Source organism: Lepidochelys olivacea (genome assembly GCF_965140295.1).
Source record: "Lepidochelys olivacea isolate rLepOli2 genome assembly, chromosome: 5".
NCBI lineage: Eukaryota > Metazoa > Chordata > Testudines > Cheloniidae > Lepidochelys > Lepidochelys olivacea.
The window spans coordinates 64,901,733-64,928,735 of record NC_140415.1 but is presented as its reverse complement, the minus strand read 5'-3'; the positions used below and the strand labels follow the sequence as shown (position 1 = coordinate 64,928,735).

At 40.5% G+C, this 27,003-nt stretch overlaps 1 protein-coding gene across 1 annotated transcript in view; it reads right to left on the bottom strand.

Annotated features, from left to right (window-relative positions):
• The window catches only part of FAM174A (family with sequence similarity 174 member A), a 32,095-nt gene extending 6,228 nt beyond the window's left edge, over positions 1–25,867 (bottom strand). The window contains exons 1-2 of the mRNA XM_084627698.1: positions 25,455–25,867; positions 989–1,123 (exon numbers count right to left, since the gene is read on the bottom strand). Coding sequence (XP_084483824.1) covers positions 989–1,123; positions 25,455–25,723 — 404 coding nt within the window. The 5' untranslated portion in view covers positions 25,724–25,867. The remainder of the gene's footprint in view (positions 1–988; positions 1,124–25,454) is intronic.
• Between the last annotated feature and the right edge of the window lie 1,136 nt (positions 25,868–27,003).

The following is a 27,003-nucleotide window of genomic DNA, read 5'->3' as shown; positions in this document are numbered from 1 at the left end:
ATAGAGGGCGGGCCCGGGTTCCCCCAACTCCTGATCGGACACAGGAGGAGTTGACCTGGTCTGTGAGCAACACCAGAAGGGAAGGTCTAATTTGGAAAGGGATCTGGCCTGTCCCTGACCCACTACGTGGGGCAACAGAGACTGTGGAGATTGGCCAGCATGGGGGAAATGGAGAACAGTGATGAGGTTAGTTCAGTGTATGGCAGGTTTGAGGCTCTAGCAGAAGTGGCTAAATGGAGGGCTGCTGTGAACCTCTGAGGTGAGCAAATCACCCAAAAAGTGCAGGACCCACCAAGGTAGAGGAGGAACTTTGTCACAACTTGAAAAAAATTAAGTCATGCCAACTTGTTGGCATTTATTGGAAAGCCTATTAAAGTACCTGCCCTATCTCTAGCTACAAGGAGGGAAAATAAAGTCTTCACATAACCCCGAGCACTAGATTTAGGCACAGAATTGTGAACCACACATTTTTTCTACATAGAAGTGAGGAAGATTGTGGCACAAACACCCAAAGGCAACAACATTAGATTTTTAATAATTGTGCCATTTTCCCATGGTATCTACCCTGATGAATTTTCAGTTAGGAACAGTTAGGTTCTTAAATATAGACTGAAGTGCCTATGTTTAGCATCTATAATGCACATTGAAGCCAAGACTGTAGATGTACACAACTTCTGAAAACTAAGCCACTTTAAAGAGTCCCTAAATTTAGGCTCACATTTGTTGCATTTACGTGGTCCACCAGACTTTCTGAAAATCTGAATATAAGCTGAGAGTCCAGATAAAGTAACCATATGCAAAAGCCACTGACCACATGTAAAATTGTAATTTGTCACTTTGCTGAACAAGTGTGATGCTCCTCGCCTAACTACTTCATTTGAAAATTAGTATGTACAATAAATGCTTTGCTTTTGAATATGTAGTGAAGTTGCTTGACCCCCATCATTCCTCCATCCTATAAGAGTGCACTGAACTTCTAAACACTAACCTTCGAGGATGATTGGCATCAAACAATGTTGTATCATCATCATCGTCATCTTGTTCTAATGGCGTCAATTCCATATTTTCTATGTTGGTGTCCAAAACTCCATACCTTCGGGTCTTTTTGTTTCTTTTTCTGAGGCTGAAATACAACGTTTTTAAAGTTTTAATCTTTAAATTGCTGAAATAGAAAGTTATAACTGTGAGATTACTGTATTAAAGAGAACAGTTTTAGTTCTTTAAATTATAGATCTGTATTTAAATTCTTCATATTTGCACATTTAATATATGCTAATCATTTAAAATATTTTCTTTATCTCAATAGAGTAAAAGTAAAATATCAAAGATTAACATTCCCCTGAGAGCCAAGTTTTCAAAACAGGAAGCCTAAAATACCACAAATATGTATAAAATTTTTGTGAATAATTACTTTAACAGTGGATCCAAGATAGGTAGTTGCAAACCCACATGTTTGAGTCACCTATCTACCTATGTGCAAATACCATCCATGATTTGCAGTAATTTCAGGGCAGGTCTACACTACGGCAGGGATCGACGCTCTGAGATTTATCTATCGGCGGTCGATTTAGCGGGTTTAAAGACCTGCCAAATCGACTGCAGATCACTCTCCAGTCGACCCCTGTACTCTACCCCAACGAGAACAGTAAGGTAAGTCTCCTGTCAACCCCCCCATGGCGTACATCCCGTGATAACTTGACCTAAGGTATGTCGACTCCAGCTACGTTATTCATACTGTGGTAGCGTAGACATAGCTATACATACAAATGTAGGTACGCAATTAAGAATGGACCTCTGGTTCTGAAAACTCTCTGGTCAAACTGGAAAATCCTGTTAACCTTTATGTCACATGCTGTACACTTCTATACTGAAGAATAGATGCACAATGCAGAGACAAGATATCTGACCAAAAAAGGGTCTAATGGAATTGTATCTTAAAAAAAAAAAAGCAAAATGAGCAGAACTATGGATGCTGTAGTGTTTTCACTCACTATCTGCAACTAGACTAAGTAGTAAACACTACAACTCTTATTAGGCAACTATTTGTTACTGAGCCAAACTGTTACTAAGCCAAATGCCAGACAAAAGCACGTAGCTGAACATCTGCAAAGTATACCAATCAATCTTTATAGAAATAAGGGCTCATGATCACATACTTTATATCAATGGCATTGTCAAGGTTCCTTCCCCACTCTGAACTCTAGGCTAGAGATGTGGGGACCTGCATGAAAAACGTCCTGAGCTCATTTTTACCAGCTTAGGTTAAAACTTCCCCAGGGTACAAACTATTTTACCTTTTGTCCCTGGACTTTATTGCTGCCACCACCAAGCCTCTAACAAATATAACAGGGAAACAACCCACTTGGAAACATCTTTCCCCCAAAAAATTCCTGGGGAAGGCTTGATAAAAATCCTCACTAATCTGTATAGGTGAACACAGACCCAAACCCTTGGATCTTAAGAACGAGGAAAAAGCAATCAGGTTCTTAAAAGAAGAATTTTAATTGAAGAAAAAGTGAAAGAATCACCTCTGGAAAATCAGGATGGTAAATACCTTACAGGGTAATCAGATTCAAAATGTAGAGAATCCCTCTAGGCTAAACCTTAAGTCACAAAAAGACACAAACAGGAATATACATTCCATGCAGCACAGATTATTTGATCAGCCATTTAAACAAAACAGAATCTAACGCATATCTAACTGGATTGCTTACTAACTCTTTACAGGAGTTCTGACCTGCATTCCTGCTCTGGTCCCAGCAAAAAACACACACACACAGAACCCTTTGTTTCCCCCCCACACCCTCCAGCTTTGAAAGTATCTAGTCTCCTCATTGGTCATTTTGGTCAGGTGCCAGCGAGGCTGTTTTAGCTTCTTAACCGTTTACAGGTGAAAAGGTTTCTCCTCTGGCCAGGAGGGATTTAAAGGTGTTTACCATTCCCTTTATATTTATGACAGGCAACATTTACACACCTGCACATTCAGATTATGCCACTGTTTTCATTACAAGTCTCTTTTTCTAGGAGTTTAGCACATTATGGTAAACATACATTCCAGACTGAAACTTTATACATGTAATAAAACAAATAAACTGTTCAGTCAAAGTTAATGTTGATGGATGGCAAGACGACACGACTGTCCATGAAGACCACTGGTCCCATATCCAGGAAACAGGATCCTACCTCTGAACACCAACACCTGCTACTTGGGTATTTGCTCTTTTTGTTTGTCTGTCATACTCAGCCCTACATCTCTGCTTTAAAGGAGGACTTTCAGTATTTAGGAGGAGCAACAGGCAACAAGGCTTGTAGAGTACAGATTTTGAGGCACTAGCACAGATGGGAAAAAAGAAATTAAGTCGGTTATATTGAAATAAAGTCAAGAAAGTGAAAAGACTTATGCCTATCATCATGTCAAAATAGTTGCTGTTTTGATCCTTCTCTCACATCACCCATTTAGGCTGTGGTCCTGCAAAAGTTTACACGTGCCTAATTGCAGTGTATATAGGCTCATTCAACTTAGGGGGATCACTCATCTACCTACTTGAAGTTCCCCCTAGCAGAAGTCTTTGCAGGATTGGGGGACGTTCAACAGTGATCTCTTTGGAACATGGTATACATCTCTAGTATTCTGTGAGATGCTAGATTCATAAATAATAATGCTGCAAAAATTGCAATTTTTGAAGGCTTTCTATTTTTAACTCCACTAATGACTTCCTTTAAAAGAAATTTGATAGGCATTTAGTCCTCATTGTTACATATTGTCCCCCTTTCCAGAAAGTGCCAAGTAAGTGGGTAGAAAGAGTTATAGAACACAAAGATCAACATGTGATCAGAGATAAAGAAAATTGTGCCTCTCAAATCCATTATTAGTATCTGCAGTAGCACCTATAAGCCCCAGGCACACACACAAACGGCTCTTCTTCTGACGAGCTTACAAATTAGTCTAATGGAATTCTTTGAAAAGGTCTATAAAACAATGGATAAAGGAGAAGTGGTTGATACAATGTATTTGTACTTTTAAAATGCCCCCAACAAAGTCCCTCCTAAAAGTCTATTAGGGAAACTAACTATTCATGTATATCCACAGATATAAATCGGATATTTGCAAAGCTGCAGGGCTCTACCAGGAATCTCAGTGGCAAAAGCAGCAGCAGCATGTTGGGCCACCACTCACAGGAGCCAGAGCCTCGTGCAGGCAGCTCCTCCAGCGTGGCTGTACCACCCCAAGCCCTGCCCACTGGGGTGAGCACCAAACTGATGGGCAGCTGTCCCTGGTCACACTAGTGTGTGCAAGCAGCTCACACACTCCCAGACAAGAGTCCCTTCCATGCAGTGGTGTTTCTCTCTCTTGTCCAGCGGTGTGTGAGCCGCTTGAATGGTCACTATTAGGAGATGAAATTCAGTCTTAATAGACGCTAGGTGATAAATACTGGAAGGAAAAAAATGAAGTACTCATGCACATTGTTGGGTTGCAAGTTAGCTGTCATCACTCGGGTGGGGGTGGGTCGGTGGTGGTGGGGAAACCAGGATAAAATCCTGGCTTCACTGAAGTTAACAACAAAACACTCACTGATTTAATGGAGCCAAGATTTTACCTCTGGACATTACTGTGGATAGTGCAATATACACCACTGATCAAATAACTAAGCAAGATGATAAAATTATAAAAGAATGGGATAGAAAAAGGATACTAAAAATGTTATATTATGTAAGTAAATGGACCTCATCTTTAATACCATGATTAGCTCTGATCACCCTGCTTCAAAGTAGATACAACAGAAGTAGAAGGGGACCAAATATTAGTGACAAATGATTAGATATATGGAAAGATTGACATACAAAGCACTGAAAATACTGGGACTGTTAAGCTTAGAGAGGAGCTAAAAGAGAGGACATGACAGAAGTATATAACAATGAATGGCATACAGGAAGTAAATTGGGAGTTTCTATTTACCCTTTTAAAATACAAGTTCGCATCCCATGTAAAGACAAATTTAAAAACTGAAATGGTTGTTTGTCTGTTTTAAAAAAAGCCATAATGTATATTCAGCCTATGGAAGTCAACATCCCAAGATACTGGGGCCGACAGAGTACAAGAAAGGATTAGACTTCACATGGGTGACAACAAGTTCTATAGTTACATGAGGTGTTTTTTTTTTTTTTTTAATCTTAACCACTTGAAGAGCAACATGTCAGTATCACACATTAAAGAGTTTAAGCTATTAGCCTAGTACTCTTTTGTTAGCAGAGACATACCTTGTTCAAACAATTAGATAGCTTGGACAATAGTTTTACTCCCTCTCTCACCCCGTCCACTAAGTCAAGAGGCTGCAGCAGCAGAAACGGGCTCTGAAAAATCCTGATCCAGCTGGAGAGCATTCACTTGGGGTAGGAACTGAAGACAGCATGTTGATGGCAGGGCTGCAGCAGTGGGACTGTTTCACTAACATAGCAACCCAGAACTGGGTGGGCACAAAGGTGGCTTCAGATCCCCTTAGTCCCATTCTCTCCAGACAGCAAATTCTATACTGCAGTTAAAAGGAGCAGCACAGAATCTCACCTCTTGGATTAATTCAGATTATCCATTTTTCCATTCAGGTAAAAAAGGAGTAACAGTCCTAACAGCTAGATATTTATTACTACTCATCAATACATGTAAGCTCCATTGTCAAAGTAAATAAAATCACTAAAGCCAGTGCGTTAAAAATTTTTAAGAGGAGAGTGAAAGTACTTTACACTTCAGTGTATGAATCATATTTCACATAACTTCTTGGTAAAAGGACAGGGATACCTTGCTGTGATTGAGCAAAGCTGAACAGGTCTTTACAGTTCACTTCAGCTAGTATTTTTTCTAGGACTGGATACCTTCTGATCACAGATTTAACTAAATACCTTAGATGAGTACAATTAATGTACCTGGTTTTTCAAATGCATATACCAAGTGCTTTTACAAACAAACAAAAAAAACACCTACAATCTGGAGGTCAAGAAATTAAAAATTAAGGCAGCACCTAACCCCCCCACCCAAAAGCACACACACAATATGAACTTTGCCCTTTTATCCATAGCACTCTGTGCTCTCTCACTAGAAGACAAGTATGTTCTTGACAATTATTACAGTTAGATAACATGTTAAGTGCCAAAAAAAACAGGCTAGTTTAGCCAGAAATCTTGCTACTAGAGGCCTCAAATCCCATACACATCATTAAAAATAATCAGTCATACAGAGAACTAGAAGTAGACTCCGCTACCCCAAGGCTCTGCTTTTCCTCATTCCCATCAGAGGAGAAGTCATACACCAGATAATGAATTCAGGAGGATTGAGATTTTTTGTTGTTTTATTTTTTTAATGTAAGATTCTAACTTAGAGCAACATTTAGGGGAAGGACATTTGGGGGAAGTTAGTCACTTTTCTTGTGGCTACCCTGGTATAACATTGTAAAGTCTGCCTCTTCAGCTATTGGCCAGAAGCGTCAGAGACACAGAGTCTGACCTACAATCATGCCAGAACCCCACAGCACTGCAGGAAAAAGTCATATGAAAAGTTTATCTAAGAAAGAGAACCAGAGGTACCTCTAAATAGAGAGCAAGAAACTTCAATATGTGCAACTCTGGACTTCTCCTCTTCTCAGCAGGATTTACAAATCTGTTACCCCCTTTTACAACATTAGAAGAAGATGCTCAGGCCAGGAGACAGGGCTAAGCAGACCTCAGAACCTTAGAAATGAAAAAGGATTAGTTCAAGTGAACATTGTTCTGGAGGAGGGGCATGGAACCAAGTAGTTTTCATATAAACACTTCTCAGATGGTTGAGAATTAATGACTGACAGAAAACTGACTCTGCACTCTAGAACAACCCCTATGGAAGAACACCGTGCACATATATGTTTAAACTATAGGATCAAAGCCCATCAGAACCTGAGTGGGCTTTATGAGCAGCCTTCCCGCAGTCTGATGGATCTGTTACCCTTCTTGTCCCTTGCTGAAATCAGATCCATTTATCTGGTTTTAGAGAATAATTCTTTTTAAGAACTGAATTAAATGGCTCTAAATATTCTCAGAACTAGAACCTTCTGCCATTTACCCCTTCTTCCCTGGATAAGGAGGGAAATCCAAGAAATGTATTTGTTAACAAGGCTAGGACAAAAAGAGGTTTCATTAGTGTTGATAAGTAAGGCCCTAACAAATTCACGGCCATGAAAAACGCATCACAGACCATGAAATATGGTCTCCCCTGTGAAGTACTTTTACCCTATAATACACCAATTTCATAGGGGAGACCAGCGTTTCTCAAGCTGGGGGTCGCAACCCAAATGGGGGGTCACAAGGTTATTATAGGGGGATTGTACTGCCACCCTTACTTCTGCGCTGCCTACAGAACTGGGTGGCCAGAGAGTAGGCACCCAACTCTGAAGGCAGCATCCCTCCAGCAGCACAGAAGTAAGCGTGTAAGCAATACCATATTATGCCATCCTTACTCTGCACTGCTGCTGGAGGTGGTGCTGCCTTCAGAGCTGAGCTTCCAGCCAGCAGCCACCACTTTCTGGCCGCCCAGCTCTGAAGGCAGCACCACACCAGCAGCAGCGCAGAAGTAAGAGTGGAAATACTGCGACCCCACCACACAGACGCTAACCTTGCAGCTCCCCCTCTCCCTTTCCCTCCTCCCTCGCTTTTGGGTCAGGACCTCTACGGTTACAACACCGTGAAATTTCAGATATAAATATCTGAAATCATGAAATTTACAATTTTTAAAATCCTATTACCATGAAATTTACCAAAATGGACCGTGAATTTGGTAGGGCCCGCTTCCAGGAAGATTATCTGCAGCATCCTTTCTTAAATGGGACAGACTGTTGGGCTGCTATAGTCTGAACTATAGCATTTCCCCATCCAGTTTTATTTATGCTGTGTAAATAAAATAGATTGTAGTTTTGTGTGTGTGACACACAAATCCTGGTATGACGACAATTACAGATATGCAATGCATAACATACTGATTCTGCACAGTGGACTGATATTCCCTAGTACCCTGTACCTTGTGTAGTCATTTACATATGGGCAAAATGGGTGTAACACTTTACTATTCCAGCTTTGTTGCATTTTACACTTCCTTTGCCCATGTGTAAATGACTACCCTTGATGCAGAGCAACAGGTAATTAAATCTACGGAGGTGAATTTGAAGTTTGCCTTCTGTAAACACCATACTTCAGGAACACCAATTGCTTCCTAGCCCTAGAAGTCAGAGTAAACTGGTAACTAACTTGTATAGAAGTCAGTTCTGTCTGATGAGCAGTCCTGAAATAGCTTTCTACTGGAAATGAAATATTTTTCGGTATATACCCAACACAGAACAACACATACTGCCCCACTTCATTAATTTTCATTTTAAGACTATCATTTTAGATAATCTGGAGAGCTGCTTATTAAGATGACTTACAGGATGCAGCGTGCGAATCCCAGCTTGAGGAGACACTTACGTTAGTTCTCATCAAACTAGCATGCTAAAAATAGTAGTGTAGCCACAGTAGCACCACGTCCAAGGTAGACAGGCAGTGGGGAGCACTGGGAGGGGCTAACCACCCCAAGTACATACCCAGGGGGTACATATTCAGGTGCCCAGCCTGAGCTGCTGACCATGCTATTGAAGCTGCACAACTATTATTAGCATGCTATCTTGATGAAGCTAGCACAAGTATGTCTCCTAGAGCTGGGAATCACACCTCAGCTTCAAGTTCAGACATGCCCACAGGCTGAAGATATTTGATAGCTATAGGTTAGATGATATAGATTCACCACATACCTCTTTTAAAGTGAAACTCTGAACAGGATAACAATCTTTAGTTATGCTCCTTACAAGTAGTAAAATAACTACTATATTTCCCACAAGTTACGTAAGTGCATCATTTAAATGTTTGGTGATCATCCATAAGGGAAAACAGCAGTTTAACGGTCTTGTAAAATAACTCAGTTTAAAGCAACTTATATGCAATACAGTTTAATGTTCCAACAGAACACACTACAAAGTATTAACTACAGCTAATTCGAATTCTTCACTAACGCATATTTTTAACTAAATTGAATACTTAACTGTGCAGAAAAATTCAATTTACATCAAAAAAGCTGTCATCTTAATTAAAAAACCCTATTCTATAAAAAAAAAAAAGTTATTCCTCGAAAGTGAGCAGGATCTCTCTTCCATGAAGGGCATTCATGAGGTGCAGATTTTATACCCTTGAGAGAAATTTAATAATCACCCTTCAAAAGGGATTTTAAATAATTTAAAATGAATTTTCTAGGAAACTAAGTCCACGATAAGTAGTTTAATACTGACATACATTTTGCATGTTCTGTTCTGTTTTACTCAGTATGCCAAATTAAGCATTGCACACTGAAAACATCTAAAAAAATAAGAATCAAAAGCTCTTATTTCATTTGCTACAATTTTATTTCCTCACCAACTTTAGAAAACCTATTTTAAGCACTAGGAGAGTTTTTATTTTCCTTACAAATAGGACCAAAATTCCCATGAGAATCAGTAATTCTTCCTCTTCACCAGTAAACGAACCACAAAAGCTTGCCCACTACTGGTTGTCCTATGGCACCGCATTTGTATGGGCTTTTTTTTTTTGTCTGATTCCTTTGATGAAAGATATCAGGGTTAACAGCTAGGGAGCAGACGGATCTGTTACATGGTAGACGACATTAGAAGGGGCCTAATATGAGAACTAGTTCTCTTAAGGAAATTAAAAAAAAAAAAAAAAATTAAGAGCCAGCAACAGCTTTAAACCCTTGTATTTATTAAAATGACTCTGATGATATCAGATGATTAATTTTTATTATTGCTTGAAATGGTTACTGCAAATGCTCACTGAACAGTAGTTTAGTTTTATGGCAAGTGTAAGGCTAGTCACCTAACTAATGAGGTTGCTGTGTAAAATGCTGTAAGAGCTAGTAATTCTGCCCTATTTATTTGTGTCAAGTAGGCAAACATCAGTCTCTTCACCACTACTGAGTGGGATTTTCTTTTTTTAAATAAAAACCAGACACTTTAAAATTTGGCTAAGAATATGTAGATATTACACCTTCCATAGCTTATCCCTGAATTAAGGGTCTACCACGCCTCTCTTCAGAAAAGCTTATGAAAAATGGCAAACAAACTTGGTAACACCGAGGAAGTCATCTTCTAAGACAGGCTTTTAGTTAAAGTGTGAGGGTTGAATCAAAAAGTTTATTTTCCAGATTATTAGGGAAGTAACTCAGGGACATGCAAGTTACAACACTTGTAATTCTAAATACCGTCAAAAGCCACCTACAGCCATACATAGGTGCTCTTTTAGTCTTCTTGTGTATAAATCAAAAAAGTCAAAATAGATAATATAACTAAGTTGGTAGGGAACTGGAATGAAAGTCAGGTCACCTGGGTTCTATTATTCCTGACTCTGCCACTGACCTGCTGTGACTTCAGGCCTCAGTTCCCTCACCTGTAACAAGGACAGTTATACCTATCCACCAGCATAAAGTAGTTTGAGATCTACAGCAGACAGACATTAAACAAACCAATTATATTTTACTGTAATTTTGGCAAATATTGCTGTAGCTAAAATGCCAGAAGGAAGATGTTTGGAGAGACTTTGGAGAAGGCCATTGGGGAAAATGTGTGTGGGAGGGGGAAAAAGTGTGTTTTCAAGTCTACAGCAGTGAAGGAGAGTGTGGCATCTGTGTAGTTACACCAATGTAGCAGGAAAAGTGAGCCCCTAATGTATATTCACTGCAATGATATGGTTTACCTTGGCTTCCAGCCAGAGAATGCAGCACCAATGCAAGTCAGACACTTTTTACATTGGTGCAGAACCCTCCTGTGTAGACAATGCCTCAGTTCTCAGGAATTCCAGAGAGGATTAATAGGAAGTTTTGGGGTTATAAAAGGAAAAAAAATAAAATAAAAAAAAATGGATCAAGCAGAGGAGACTGAGCATTAAAACTGGTTTGGTCAGACCTTGAGAACCTTGGCATGGATGCATTTTCTGCATCCCCAAAACCACTACCATAATTAACGAACGACTTATCAAGCTATGACCACAACAAACTGATATTTAATTACTTTGCAGGAATATGTTGCCACTCACCATCTATCATTTTTACTCTAGCCAAACAGCCAGTAAAAAAACAAACACAAATCTAGACAGCTCCCTACTACACAAAGGACAGCAAAAGAATAATTTTCAGTCTAATAATGGTAGTCAGAAGAAACAAAGGACTATAAACAGTGCTAGAGCGGAAGCCTTTCAGGAATATGACGACTATCTTTTTGGATGGAAATGCTGAAAGGCATAATAAGCAATTTTACCATCCATGAATCTACAATATACAGCATCATTCCTTCACTTTGGAGGTCTGTTTCTGTTACAGGAACAAGCATTACAACCCATGTACTGTTGCCAGAATTGCTAGTGATGGTAGAGCAGCTCTCAGAAAAAAGAGACTCCATCTTTAAAGGGCATTCTCAAAAGCATCACCCTCAGAGGAAGCAAGGTTAACCATGGGTCTGATGATGGAATAAGAAGAGTAGTCTGGTCCCTACAATGAGGTGGTTCACTTGTATTGCATGAATTCCATGTTTCTGGAATTGTTTAAAAGAGTAATATGAGGAGGTTACAATCAAAATTAATAAATTAAGAATAAAATCCCTCTCAATGTTACATTTTTACTGTACCATCTTTTACAGCACTTCACTATTTTCAGTAATTTGTATTTATGATCCAAACACAACCCTCACTGCAGTGAATAATAATGACCCATAATAAGCTCTCAGATCTAGAGAAGAGCAAACTAGAATCTACACATAGAAGTGGACACACACTATTCAAGATTAACAGCAATGCATTTTTTTTTAATAGGACTTAAGGGCACGTTTGCTGTTGTACATTCAATTACCATAAAACTAGCTTTAATCAGAATGGCAAGAGGGGTACTGGTGAGTTTACTCTTGGCAGCTATTGTTTGGAAGAACATTTTTATTTTTTAAATCAGGCATCGTATCTTTTGCAGATCAAGTCCACTTTCACAATGAGTCACCAATAGAGGGTAAAAAGACTAATAAGTCAAATTATCTTTCATTACCTCACAGACAGTACTTTGAAGCAGTTAAGCAGCCTTGACTAGGCAGCCTTTATTAAACTTCATCAAATGCTTGCAAACTGAAGTGTTTTATTGAAAAACTCCAAACATATCAAGAGCTGGTGGAAGATACCATTTTATTTATTAGAGCTGAGTGAATTTTTTAAGATTAATAGTTTATCTGTGGAAAAATGAAGTTTCAGGTTGACCAAAAGTATTCATGAATGTGACTCAAATTCACTGAATAGTACCAGCCAGTTTTCTTTTCCAGCCTAGAGAGTCACAAGGCAAGTTAGGTGATATTCACAAAACCATCAAAGAAGGTGGAGGCATTGCCACCTCTATATTCCTTATAGCACCAGGATTAGCTACCTGCAATACAGGAAACTTCGGTTCAAGTCCCCATTCTTCCTGATTCACAACAAAATTTTGAACTTGGGTCTCCCACATTGCAGGTAATGACCCTAACAACTGAACTATAGTGTATTTGGGGGTGGGTCATAATCTGTCTGGTTGAAGCTATGCCATGTTGGATAAATAATAAAATATTCAATGGAGCAGAGACTGAAACCAAGGTGACCAACCCTCTACCCCCCAGGATGAGTACTCTAACCACCAGGCTAATACAGAGTCATTCTGTATGAGTATTTACAATAAGTGGAACAGCTTGAATAGAGAGCTCCACCCCAGAATACCCTAGAGTCTACCGGTTATTGCATTCACCTGCAATGTGGGAGACCCAAGCTGAAAAATTTGTTGTGCATCAGGAGGAATGGGGACTTGAATGCAAGTCCCCCACATCCCAGGTGAGTCCTCTAACTACAAGGCTATGGGGTATAACTGCAGCAACACCAACACCAGTTTTGTGAATGACATTTCCAAAATTTGCTTTGCTCTTAATTAAAAAATAAAAAAAACAGTTAAAAATAGTGGAAAATAAAACTTGTCATTTGACCAAAACCTAATTTTCTTCCATGTTTTTTCTTGCACAGAAAAACAAAACAAAAAAATCATTTTAGGTCAATGCAAGATGATTTTTGTTTGTTTTTGGTTTGCTGGTCAAAAGAAAACAAACAGCAACACACACACCAAAAAAACAACCACGAAACAAACAAAAACCCCACCAAATTCCCCTTCCTCACCTCAGTGATTATTCGCACAACTCTACTTATTATACACTCAAGTGAATGAGATGCCAGGGGCCCTCAATCCCACTTACTTTAATGGATCCAAGGGGAAAATGCTCAAGCTTGCATTCCAAAATGGCACATAAGGCCTCAGTCCTGCAAACGCACCAAGGTGGATTTGATTTAAATCACTAGTCAGGATGACTCAATTTAATCACGGATTTCTACGTAAAAGTGCATTCTTGTTGGTTGTTATAACCCTAATACATATTCTTCACAACTCAGAAACAGATGCACGTTTCATTTTTAGAAGGTACACACTATACATTTTTAAACAGTAATTTATTCTGAAAACTTATCACATTAGTTTTATAGCTAAATCAGAAAATGAATAATTGTTTGATTATTTCATTTACCAAAGGTAATTGAAGCAGATGTTTATGAAGTCATTGGGAGTTGAACTATTTCCAATTGAACAGGGTAATCATTAATATTCGGAGGATTTTCTTGCCATTCTGTATTAGGAGGAGAACATCACCAGACAGATATTAAAATTGTTTTTTTTAAACAACGTGTGTATTCTGGATTTTTTTCTTCAACAGCAAACATATAACATTTTAACAAAACAAGCATATACATTTTTGAATTTAGTTAAATTCAAGTTTTTTAAAATCAGGTTTGATTTTGATAAAATTGTTTAACTACAATAGTTAAATGAAATATTAAAAAATATTAAATCTACTACAGTCAGCCAGGTCAATACAAGAAACTTAAAATATTGGCTTCTGCAGCTAAATCAGTCGTCTTCACCTTCATTTTCCTGTTTGTTCATAATCTGGAAAAGAAAAACAAGCTTTCCTGCTTTTTAAGGTCCCAAACGATTTCTCAGTTTGGAATGAATTAGTCCAAAGGAAGAAAATATTCTTTCTGCACCAGCAGAAGAAGCTACTGCTGTTAAAAGTGAGATCATGACTTCAACAGTGTCTGAATCCCAGCGCTTAAGTGACTTCCACCAGTTCACTGGTGTGACTTTCTTTAAAACATCATCAGCAAACATATATTTCTTGAATGGTTCTTATTCCCAAACTGGGCGGTCTCTTTTAGGGCCCGCTGCCATTATAGGTTTTCCCTTCTAGTGAGAGAATGGTTTGGTAGATCTCAAATCAATGAAGGCTACACTCAGAAAGACCTCAAGACTTCTGGAATATGCTGCGCAAACAGTTTCACTTTGGTTTCTACTGCCTGTCCCTCCCTTCTCACATTTTTCTCCAGACTTCTTCTCCTTGTCCAGATCTATTCTGCCCCCAACAATCTTCTATTCCTTGAACTTTTTGAAACTTTGCACTTTTAGAGAGAGGTAAGGGATTGACTCTGTGTACACAAATGTGCAGAAGGATGGTAGGGTTGAGGTCTGTTATTTCTTACCTCTAGATATTATTTATTTTAAAACATTTTTGCTGTTAACAAGTATATTACCTCTGGAGGGACAAATCACAATTTGAGAACTGCAAAAGTAAGCATCTCTGATGGTATCTTCTAGACTGAGCACTGAGTCCTATTGGGTAGATAGAAAGATTAACCTAAATAATCTATACAGAAGCCCCTGGAACTCCATAAAATTGGGTCCCTAATCCATGAACTACTGAAACTCATTTACAAAACTTTTCTTGAACATTACATGATGTCTCATACTATTAGAATTTATAATCCCTATTCCATGATGAGATATCTTTCAGCTATAATGTATCTTAGGTTTTTTCCTCAAAAAACACTATAAAAAAAAAAACCTATTTAAATAAATAAAAGACATTGATTTTTATTCACCCTGAAACACACACATACTTAACTAACAAAATCAGACTGATTATGCACATGCTTAAGGTTAAGCATGTGTCTGTTTACAGCATTGGAGCCTAATCCACAAATTGCCTTTATTCACGTGAAATAATCCTATTCAGCTCAATGAGGTTACTCTCATAAGTAAGGACTTGTAATATTGGGCCCTGTAAATCTATCAATCTATTTGTTTAATTTGCTCCGAGTGATATATTAACCACTGTAACAGTTTGGCAAATTTCCAGATATCAATCTAACAATATCCCTCTAAACATCCATGGATAAAGAGTGATATTCTTCAGAAAAGAGATTCTTTATACCAAAAGCAGAGTCTTGGATAACCAAAGATAGAATCTTTAAAATACAATTTTCTTTCCACTGTTCATGCTGTTTACTTTTGAATTTTTCTAATCTAAAAAAATGAAATTAGCCCAGTCAGATTCCAGTCTTTAGCTTGGAGGTTCTTAGTGTAGTCATGCAATTTTTTTTTGGAGCACAAACTGCAGGGGAAGGTTTATTTAATAATAATAATAAAAAAAAATCATGGCAAGAGTTTCTATTGGTTCAGTTTTGCAAGTGGAGATTTGCTTGGAAACAGATCTTCGTTCCTTAGATACTGATCTGCACATTCCTCCATCTGATGAATTGATAACACATAATTGTGTACATTGGCTTCTTAAAATCTCTTAAAAGTGAATGTCCTTGATCACGACTGGTGCAAAACTGACTATAATGAAGGCTAAAGTTCTTGAATTATGGGCAATGACAATACGGGCACCAATACAATGGCTAGCTCCTGTCATGAAAGATTCTCTGGGAGTGAAAGGTAATCTGTCAGTCCTTTTCACTAAGGGAACTGGAAATGGACCAATATTCACCACGAATTTGACCCTTATTTCATATGCTGTAGGCTAGCCAATCATACTTCAGAAGATAATGATTGTTCACTACCAAAGTAGGTCAAATTTAAACCTGCAACCTTGACATGAAATCACGTATATCCTCTACCACTCCAAGAGCCATCTATTCTGCCAGGAGCGCCAGTGTTACGTAGTTTTCATGCTACACATGTAACTTTGACCTTGAAACCCTTCATCTTTGCTAGCATGTGCATTTATTCTACAACATGATCTGCAAGATGTTGGTTTAGAAATTTGTTTACCAGAAGTGATGAAAGAAGGTTTCTTAAATTCAGCATTAAAAAGTGAGGCTGTAATATAAAACTATCACTCATGTGCCAGTTTTATTCATACGTGACAGAACATGCAGTGCATAACATTAAGAAACTTTTACCCACATTAGGACAGTGAACATCTATTCTGTAATCTAACTTTGTTTCCACTTATAAAGCCTTTGCTTTTTGAAGTTATTTTTCGGTTGGATACAATGCATGAATTGTCCACATGCATTGTTCAAGGTGCTATGGTGATGGGCTCTATTATAAGAGCCTATACAGGTAGGTGAAGACCATCTTAGCTCAAGAAGGGGTTGGAAGAATTGTATATTGCCTTTTTCAATGGCTGATTTTACACTAAGGTCAACAGAAGTGTATGTATTTGGTTTAAGGCAGCATTATGATCCTTCTGGGTTGTCCAAAACCAGTTTTGCACTTTCATTTTTTCTCTTATGGAAGAAGGATTTATTTAAAATACATGACTTGCTGGTTGGTACAAGGATATTAGAGGCAAGGTGGGAGAGGTATGACCTTTTATTGGACCAACTTCTTGCTATTATCTATTAGTAAATAGGTTTCAGAGTAGCAGCCGTGTTAGTCTGTATTCGCAAAAAGAAAAGGAGTACTTGTGGCACCTTAGATGCATCTGATGAAGTGAACTGTAGCTCACGAAAGCTTATGCTCAAATAAATTTGTTAGTCTCTAAGGTGCCACAAGTACTCCTTTTCTTTTTATTAGTAAATATTAATCCTTCTAGTCCTTTCGTTCTGTATATTTGATTCATTTATCTATCAACTATTCTTCAGAATCTTTATAATATTAACTAAGACTAAGTGGAATTCTAAGGCCCAGAACACTGACCGACAAGTAACCCTACTCAGGAATTTTATGCGTTAGGCTGTATTTAATAATTCATAGCATCTTCAGGTCTATAAAACTCCAGATATTCTAGGAAACCCTCTCCCCGTTGTTAAAATATAGCCTTACATAAGCATATATAAAGGCTTGGAAAACTAATAAGGGATGATTGTTACAGCAGATGTTTTGTGTTGGGGAATCAAAACAGAAGAATGATCATGGGATAAGAAGGACCCACTGAGAGATACTATCTTGAATTGTTGGGCCTCTCAGCTGTAAAATAATTATGCCTTCACATATAAATCAGGTAAACCGAGAGTGTATAGAAATGACATCAGAACATATATTTCTTTGGCAAAAACCCTGTATGACGAAACTGGTAGGAGAAGTTAGTTGGGGAATGAAACTGCACATCCCTCCAGATACAGTGAAGAAGAGAGAGAGACAGAGACACCTTAGATCTGACAACAGAGTGGTAATGTATCTTTTCATTCTGTATTCTATATAGTGCTGTACTAATCTCTGATTGATAATCATTGATTAAATAATTCCAATCAAGACTATTTTTCAACAATCTTGAGTTGTCACTAACTCAGACATGCAACATTCTGCTGGTGAAAGAGACAAGCTTTTGGGTTTACACAAAATTCTTCTTCAGGTCTGAAAAGATACTCAGTGTCACACCTAATACAGGGTGGAACAGATTGTTTAGTATAAGGAATTAACATGTTATAAAAGACCATACAAGCTGAAGTGGGCAGTTAACATCTTTGCAGTTCTAGGGCAAAGGAGGGTTAGTGGGTTATAGATTGTTCTAACTAAGCCATAAAACCAGTGTCTTTGAGGCTATGTCTACACTACAGTTTGTGTTGGCAAAATTTGTCACTTGGGTGGAATATTCACACCCTCTCTGAGCAACATAAATTAAACTGACATTAGCATTCATGTGAGAGCGTCTCCTGCCAACATCACTTATGCCGCTTGCAGAGGTGGGTTTTTTATGCCCATAGGAGAGTTCTCTCTCCCGTCGGCATAGAGCATCTTCACCTAATGCGCTGCAGGGCGCAGCTGTATCGGTACCTGTATCAAAAGAACTGCTTCATTAAGGAAAAAAACTGCAATTGCACACCACTAGTTATCAAACACCTTATGGTGGAAACCATATGGGGTATCATTAAACAATTACAATCTGTGCTTGACGGGGGCCACATCCTGAAAGAAATCTTTCCCGAACTCCCTCTTCTGGCCTCCAAACACCCCCCAACTTCTGCATATTCATTAACAGAAGCAAGTTTCCCACAGACCAAGACACACAAACTCAAAGCAGCACTAGACGTTGCCAGAACAACAGACACAAAACTTGCAGACATACCACCACTGCTATGATGATTAATACCCAGCCAAACATACCTTTCAAGACATGTGGTGTACCTAATCCATTGCACTAAATACCCCAATAACAAGAATTACTTGTAATAAGAGTAGATGAGAAACTTTCAGAGTGAAGTCAATTTAAAATTGACAGGTCCCCTTAAAGAATCAGATCTGAAGCTTGATGGTACTTGGTGCATGAAAATATGTCTCTCCCCCAAAACAAAACAATAACCATCCCTGTAATATTTCTGCAAATATATAAAAGTAACTGGTTTTAAAAAGAAAGTTTCACACTATATAGTGCTTTCATTCTCCATGTATCTCCAAGCTTTCCAAACAAGTGATAAGTGCATATGTGGAAAATATGCAAGCATATATGCTTGCTACCATTACTATTTTATTAAATGAGAGGAAAATCAGCATGGACTCCAGGATATCAAAAAGAGCGGATAGGGAAAACTAATGTCAGAGAATACAGTCCAAGGTGCAAAATGCCAATTGTGCCAGACTACAGTTGAAAGAAAGCTTTAGGACTACTTAAGTAATTAGGTCACTCCTTAATGTACCTGAGTGTTCTGGATCTTATCAAAAAGAGAGAATATTCCTTTTTAGAAGAGATGTTATATAATGTAATATACTGGTTAGCATACTGCTGAAGGGCTCAAATATTAACTTTGAAGCTTACATCTTTTAATGAACAATGATCAATCTATCACAAAAGTGAATCAACTTGGTATATGTTGAATCTTTAAGACATTTAGCAAGTTAAAGACTGCAAATCACACAGTGCAGCTCTGCACTGGATCATCTATGCAAGACTCACTCTTTGGTGACATAGGACAAACCAAAGGCATTAAACAGAAATAAATATTTAATTATGGGTTCTTCAGTCTAGCAGAGAAAGATATAACACAGGGGTAGGCAATCTATGGCAAGCGTGCCAAAGGCGACACGCAAGCTGATTTTCAGTGGCACTCACACTGCCTGGGTCCCGGCCGCCAGCTCCATTCAGCCCACTGCTGGCCCCGGATCCCAGAGGGCTCTGCTGCCAGCCTGGGGTCCCAGCTGCCGGCCCAGGGCTCTGCTCCTGGCCTCGGCCCAGGGCTCTGCAGCCACCCCCTGGGGTTGTGAGGGGTGCAGACAGTGGCAAGAACCTTAAAACTTGTTCCAGCGCCACTGGGATATTTTTAAGTCCTGATTTGCTGCTTACATCACTATCACGCCACGTGGAACAGCACACTGCATTTGACGTCGTGCGTGCTGTCTGTCGCAATCCCCCCCCGAGAGGTACATTTGACAAAATGTCAGCTCCTAAGAAAGCAAAGTTAGATGTCTATTTATTTCAGCCTTCTTGGACAGAGACATTTGGATTTATTCAAAAGAAGGACCGTGCTGTTTGTGCTTTCTGTTGTGAAAATGTTGTTTGCCACACATCAAGTGTTTGACATTTTGAAACGAAGCACAAGAAAACCTTTCTTGATGAAGCAGACAAGACTGAATTAAAAAGGCAGTAGCAGGATATGAGAAGCAAAGCAGTGTTTTTAAATGCTTAAGTGTAAGTAAAAATCAAGCCACAGAAAGAAGTTACAAGATTGCACAGGGCATTGCAAAAAACGGAAAGCCGTTTACAGATGGGGAATATATATAAAAAGTTTTTTTCAGCAGTTCTGAGGTTTTGTTCAATGATTTGCCAAATAAAGATACGATCGTATCTAGAATAAAAGAACTGCCAGTCTCTGCCAGACCAGTTGAGAGACATGTAAGTGAAATGGAAGAAAACATTAACGAAAAGCAGACGACTGCATTAAAAGACACAGCAGTGTTGAGCGTTGCAGTTGATGAGAGCATGGATATATCGACGTTCCACGTTTGACAGCTTTTGCAAGATATTGTGCTTCCAATGAAATCCAAGAGGAACTTCATTGCCTAAAACCCCTGCATGGCGCAACAAAGGGGGAAGATATAATGGAAAGTTTTGTAAGCCATTTTGAAGAAGGAGGAATTCACATCAGAAAAATATTTTGTGAGACAACAGATGGTGCTTCTGCCATGGTCGGAAAACAGAAGGGGTTTGTGAAGTTACTTGGAGATCAAATTGGCTGCCCGGCAGTCAAATTTCACTTATCATCCATCAAGAAAACCTGTGTGCTAAAATTTCTAATTCAGAGCTTAATAATGTGATTAATACAGTGGTGCAAAGTGTGAATTTCCCTGTTGCTCTATCTGCTTTGACTCATGGTTTCAAGCACTGCTAGAAGAGATGGACAGTGCTTATAACGACACTTTACTTCACAGCAACATTCGGTGGCTAAGTCGTGGCACGGTTCTGGTGCACTTTATTAAACTGTTTTGATGCAATCAAGGCCCTTTTGTCAGAAAAAGGACAAAACTACCCTGAACTGGATGCTGACAAATGGCTGCATAAGCTCATGTTTCTAACTGACATCACCACTCACCTAAACAAACTCCACCTCTGTCTCCAGGGTTCAGGACAAACGGTTCTAGATCTTTTTGAAGTCTGGAAGGTATTTGTTGTAAACCTAGCAGTTTTTTCCTTGGGATATTCGAACTTTGACTTTCCGCTACTTTTAACACATAAAAGAGCTATCGACACGTTCCACTGTCAGTGTCAATGAGATTGGAATGTACATGCAAGAACTGGAATCAGAATCTTCTGACAGATTTCAAGATTTTCAGCACTCTGGCCCAATGCTTTCTTTTCTAGTTAAACCTGAAAAGTTCAATGAAAGCGACTTGGATTTGTCTGTATTTCAGTGGATGGGTGTTGAAGATTTCAAAATGCAGTTCACTCAGTTAAAAAGCTCAGAATTGTGGACAGCAAAGTTTGGAGATCTGCGGAGTGCACTTGAAGCTACCGAGAGAGCTCATTGGGCCTCTATTCTGACCTGCTGACATCCTTGCCAGTGAAATTTAACTGTTTGAAGAAAATTGCGTTTGCAATGCTTTCCATATTTGGATCCACATTCCTGCAATGAACAGGTATTTTCACACATGAAATCTGTCCTGTCTCTCTCTGAGCTGGTTAACAACTGATCATTCAGAAGCCTGTGTGAAGCTTAAAGTATCCAAATACTTGCCAAACATTGGAAAACTCAGCAAGGAAAAGCAAGGGCAAGGATCACACTCAACTGATAAGATCTGAATTTTAATTTAATTTTAAATGAAGCTTCTTAAACATTTTAAAAACCTTATTTACTTTACATTAAACTATTGCTGTGTTATATAACAGACTTGGAGAGAGACCTTCTAAAAATGTTAAAATGAATTACTAGCATGCAAAACCTTAAATTAGAGTGAATAAATGAAGACTTGGCACACCACCTCTGAAAGGTTGCCGACCCTTGATATAACATGATCCAATGGCTGGAAGTTGAAGCTAGACAAATTCAGACTGGAAATAAGGCTTACATTTTTAACTGTGAAAGTAATTAACCACTGGAACAATTTCTCAAGAGTGGTGGATTCTTCATCACTGGCAATTTTAAAATCAGGATTGGATGTGTGTGTAAAAGATACACTCTAGCAATAATCTGGGGGAAGTTCTATTGCCTGTGCTATACAGGAGGTAAGACTAGATGATCATAATGGCCCTTTCCAGCCTTGGAATCTATTAAACATATCAGACTGTATTTATGTATCTCTGTCTCTCATATGCACACGTTATCTTGAACGAAAACTGGTAACCCTATTTTAAATAAATATGCTGAACTCGCAAAATAGAGTAAAAAGGTGTTGCTCCAGGACTAAACTTGGTCATTTTTCTGATTTAGATTAATAGATTCTAAAGTCAGAAGGGACCCCTGTGATTATCTCCTACCAAACACAGGCCATAGAGCTTCCCTAAAATAATTCCTATTTGAACTACAGCATATCTTTCAGGAAAAAAAAAAAATCCAATCTTGATTTAAAAACTGCCAATGATAGAGAATCTAATAGAACCCTTGGTAAATTGTTCTAATGGTTAACTACCGTGTCTGGTTTTAGGATACAGATCATCTTTAATTTAATGTAAAAAGAGTCTGAAAAATAATGACAAGTTAGCAATGAAGAGCAGCATTACTGGCATACAAAGGCAAGTCTACACTACAGCGCTACATTGGTGCAGCTGCACAGGGTGGATAAAAATCCATAATTTTTTTGATAAAATGCTTTTTGAGGAAAAAACTTACCTAAAGATAGTTTTAATTAAGTTATATTATAACTCAAAGATATCTCATCATGGAATAGGGATTATAAATTTTAATAGTATGAGACATCATGTCATGTTTAAGAAAAGTTTTGTAAATGAGTTCCAATAGTTCATGGATTAGGGACCCAATCTTATGGAGTTCCAGGGGCTTCTGTATAGATTATTTAGGTTACTCTTTCTATCTACCCAATAGGACTCAGTGCTCAGTCTAGAAGATACCATCAGAGATGCTTAGTTTTGCAGTTCTCAAATTGTGGATTTGTCTCTCCAAAGGGAATATGCTTATTAACAGCAAAAATGTTTTAAAATAAATAATATCTAGAGGTGAGAAATAACAGACCTCAACCCTACTGTCCCTTTGCAAATTTGTGTACACAGAGTCAATCCCTTACCTCTCTCTAAAAGTGCAAAGTTTCAAAAAGTTCAAGGAATAGAAGATTGTTGGAGGCAGAACAGATCCGGACAAGGAGAAGTCTGGAGATAAATGTAAGAAGCGAAGGTGTCAAGGTTCCTTCCCCACTCTGAACTTTAGGGTACAGACGTGGGGACCTGCATGAAAAAACCCCTTAGCTTATTTTTACCAGCTTAGGTCAAAACTTCCCTAAGGTACAAATTATTTTACCTTTTGTCCCTGGACCTTATTGCTGCCACCACCAAGCATCTAACAAAATATAACACGCAAAGAGCCCACTTGGACATGTCTTTCCCCCACAATCTCTCCAAGCCCTACACCCCCTTTCCTGGGGAAGACTTGATAAAAATCCTCACCAATTTGCATAGGTGAACACAGACCCAAACCCTTGGATCTTAAGAACAAGGAAAAAGCAATCAGGTTCTTAAAAGAAGAATTTTAATTAAAGAAAAAGTAAAAGAATCACCTCTGGAAAATCAGGATGGTAAATACCTTACAGGGTAATCAGATTCAAAACATAGAGAATCCCTCTAGGCAAAACCTTAAGTTCCAAAAAGACACAAAAACAGGAATATACATTCCATTCAGCACAACTTATTTGATCAGCCATTTAAACAAAACAGAATCTAACGCATATCTAAGTAGATTGCTTATTAACCCTTTACAGGAGTTCTGACCTGCATTCCTGCTCTGGTCCCAGCAAAAGCAACACACAGACAGAGAGAACCCTTCCGCTCCCCTTCCCCCCCCCCCAGCTTTGTAAGTATCTAGTCTCCTCTTTGGTCATTTTGGTCAGGTGCCAGCGAGGTTGTCTTAGCTTCTTAACCTTTTACAGGTGAAAGGGTTTTTCCTCTGGCCAGGAGGGATTTAAAGGTGTTTACTCTTCCCTTTATAGTTATGACAGAAGGATATATGCTTGTTTTGTTAAAATAATATGTTTGTCACTGAAGAAAAAATTCTCGAATACATAACCATTGTTGTTTTAGTTAAATAAAACAATTTAAATGTCTGTCTGGTGATGTTCTCCTAATACAGCATGGCAAGAAAATCCTCCAAATATTAATGATTAACCTGTTGGAGATAGCTCACCTTCCAATGACTTCATAAACATCTGCTTCAATTACCTTTGGTAAATGAAATAACCAAACAATCATTCATTTTCTGATATAGCTGTAAATATAATCTGAAAAGTTTTCAAAATAAATCACTGTTTAAAAATGTATAGTTTGTACCTTCTAAAAATGAAACCTACATCTATCTCTGAGTTGTGAAGAATATGTATTAAGGTTATAACAACCAACAAGAATGCACTTTTATGTAGAAATCCATGATTAAATCGAGTCTTCCTAACAAGTGATTTAAATCATGATTTTAAATCAAATCCACCCTGCAGCTGCACCAATGCAGCTGCGCCACTGTAGCGTGTTTGGTGAAGACACTCTATGCCAACAGGAGAGCGTTCTCCCCTTGGCACAATCACTCCACCTCCACGAGAGGTAGAAGCTATGTCAGCAGGAGAGCATCTCCTACTGATATAGTGCCAGGGTGCTTAGGTCGCTGTAACTTGTCTTTTTCACATCCCTGAGTGATGTAAGTTATATTGACTTAAGTGGTAGGGTAGACCAGCCCCAAGTCTCAAAAGGCAAGTCAAGAATAAGCCATAGAGGACTTTTAAATCAATGTTTCTACATAGGGACATTAAAAGTGAAGACAAGTAGACACATGCTTGAGTAGATACGCACAGAGGGGTTAAGGTGGTCAAAACAACAAGTATTCTTACAGCAAGACTCTGAATGGGTGTAAAATGTGACACCCGTGCTTGGGGATTAATACTTGACATTGTATTTATGTTTAGGCATCTATAACTATGCAGTCAACATATTAGATTGGTACTTGACCTGTGACATTCAGTACAAGGGAGATGGTAAAGGACTGGTCCTCCCTAGAAAGCGCTGCCCAAAGTATCTGCCATCAGTAAGGCGGCAAAGCAGCTAAGGACCCGAAGGTGGTGGGCCCATGGGCGTGCAAGGCTAATGCCAGAGCAGTTTCTCCTGCACAGCACGCACAGCGCGAGGGGCCCGCGTCATACCCCGCGGGATGCCCCCGGGACAGGGTGTGCTGCTGGGCACGCCGTGTTTGGCTCCATAACCCCTCACCTGAGCGCTCATTAGCAACCCCCCCCCCACACACACACACACACTACCCCACCCCGGCGTGTGCAGCGAGAAACCCTCGCACCCGGGCCCGGAGGCGGGACACTGCCGGGGAAGCGCGGAGCCCCGCGCCCGGCCAGGCCCAGAACCCGACAGGGCCCAGTTATACCCCCGCGCCCGGCCCCTCACCGCACGGTCCGGATCACGAAGTAGACGATGAGGGCGGCGCTGGCCACCACGAGCACCGCCAGGGCGCGCTGGGTCATGGGCTGGTTGCGCTCGGGCGGGGCGGACACGGCCAGGCTGCTGCTGCTGCCATTGCTGCTCCGCGTCGCCTCCCCGGGCGTGCCGCCTTGCGGGAGCGTCGAGCGGGTCTCGCTGATCGCCGCGGCAGCCTCCACGCACAGCGCGCCCAGCAGCAGCCGCAGCCCGGCCAGGAGCCAGCGCGGCGGCGGCATCGCGCCCCTTCCCTGCCCGGCCCGGGCACGGCCTCCCGCGGAAGCCGCCGCGGGCTAGGCGCGGCCGGGCCCTGTGGCAGAGGAAGCGGAAATTCTCATCACGGCTCCGCGTCCGGCCGGGCCGCCGCTGTTGCTATCAGGTGACCGAGGCGCGGCGCCCCAGGCCGAAACTGGGGTCGGCGCATGCGCGATTGCAGCTCAAGCCTGAGGGCGCGCGGCAGGGCGCGCGCGTGGGGCCTTGGGCAGGCTGGTTGCTGCTGGCCGTGGCGCTGGGCAGAAGCGGACTGCAGGCGGGAGTCCGGCGCCATGCCGGACTCCGCGGACGCAGGGACGAGAGTGTGAGCAAAAAGGGGGCTGCAATAGGGTGACCCACCCCAGACCCTGTGCTCTGGGATAAGGCAAGAGCTGGAGGTACCTGGATCCTGCCTGGCTGTCTTTGGCTCTCATCTCCTCCCCCAGTTGCACCATCCACCACCTAGGGAACAAGCCTCGCTGATCCTAGTGCAAGTACACGCCCGCTCGTAGCCCGTGGCTTCCCAAAGCACGAGCGCTGCTGCAGCCCAGATCTGGATCCATTCAGGTTTTGTCTCTCACTTCCAAGGCTCCTGGCAGGAACAGGGACCACGTGTATCAGCCCCTCCTACTGCGCCCGAAGCATTCCAGACCTTGAGTGTATGACAGTGCATGAGGCTGTGAAATAGATCCGGCACCTAGAGCAAGCTGGATCTTGGCAATTTTTGGCCCTAACCCCCACACTGTAAAGAAAAGAAACAAAACAATTAGAGCGGCTTCTAGTTCGTCATAAATATCTTCCTGCTTCCGAAGAAAAATGTGCCCTGTGAATAGGGTGGGTTTGCCAATTTTCTAATTGCATAAAACCAAACAATCTTGCCCTGCCCCTTTCCTGAGGCCCCGCTTTGCTTTCCGAGGATCCGCCCCTGCTCACACCATCCCTCCTCCTTCCATCGCTCATTCTCCCCCACCCTCACTCACTTTCACTGGGTTGAGGTGTAGGAGGGTGTGAGGGCTCTGGTTGGGGGGGGTGGACTCCAGGGTGAGGCTAGAAATGAGGGGTTCAGGGTGCTAGAGGGGGCTCCTGGCAGGAAGTTGGGGTGCAGGATGGGGTGAGGGCTCCTGCTGGGGGTGTGAGCTCTGGAGTGGGGCCAGAAATGAGGGGTGCAGGAGGGAGCTCTGGGCTAGGGCAGGGGGTTGGGATGTGGGAGGGGGTGTGGGCTCTGGGGTGGGGCTGGGAGGTTTGGGGTGTAGGAGGGGGCTCAGGG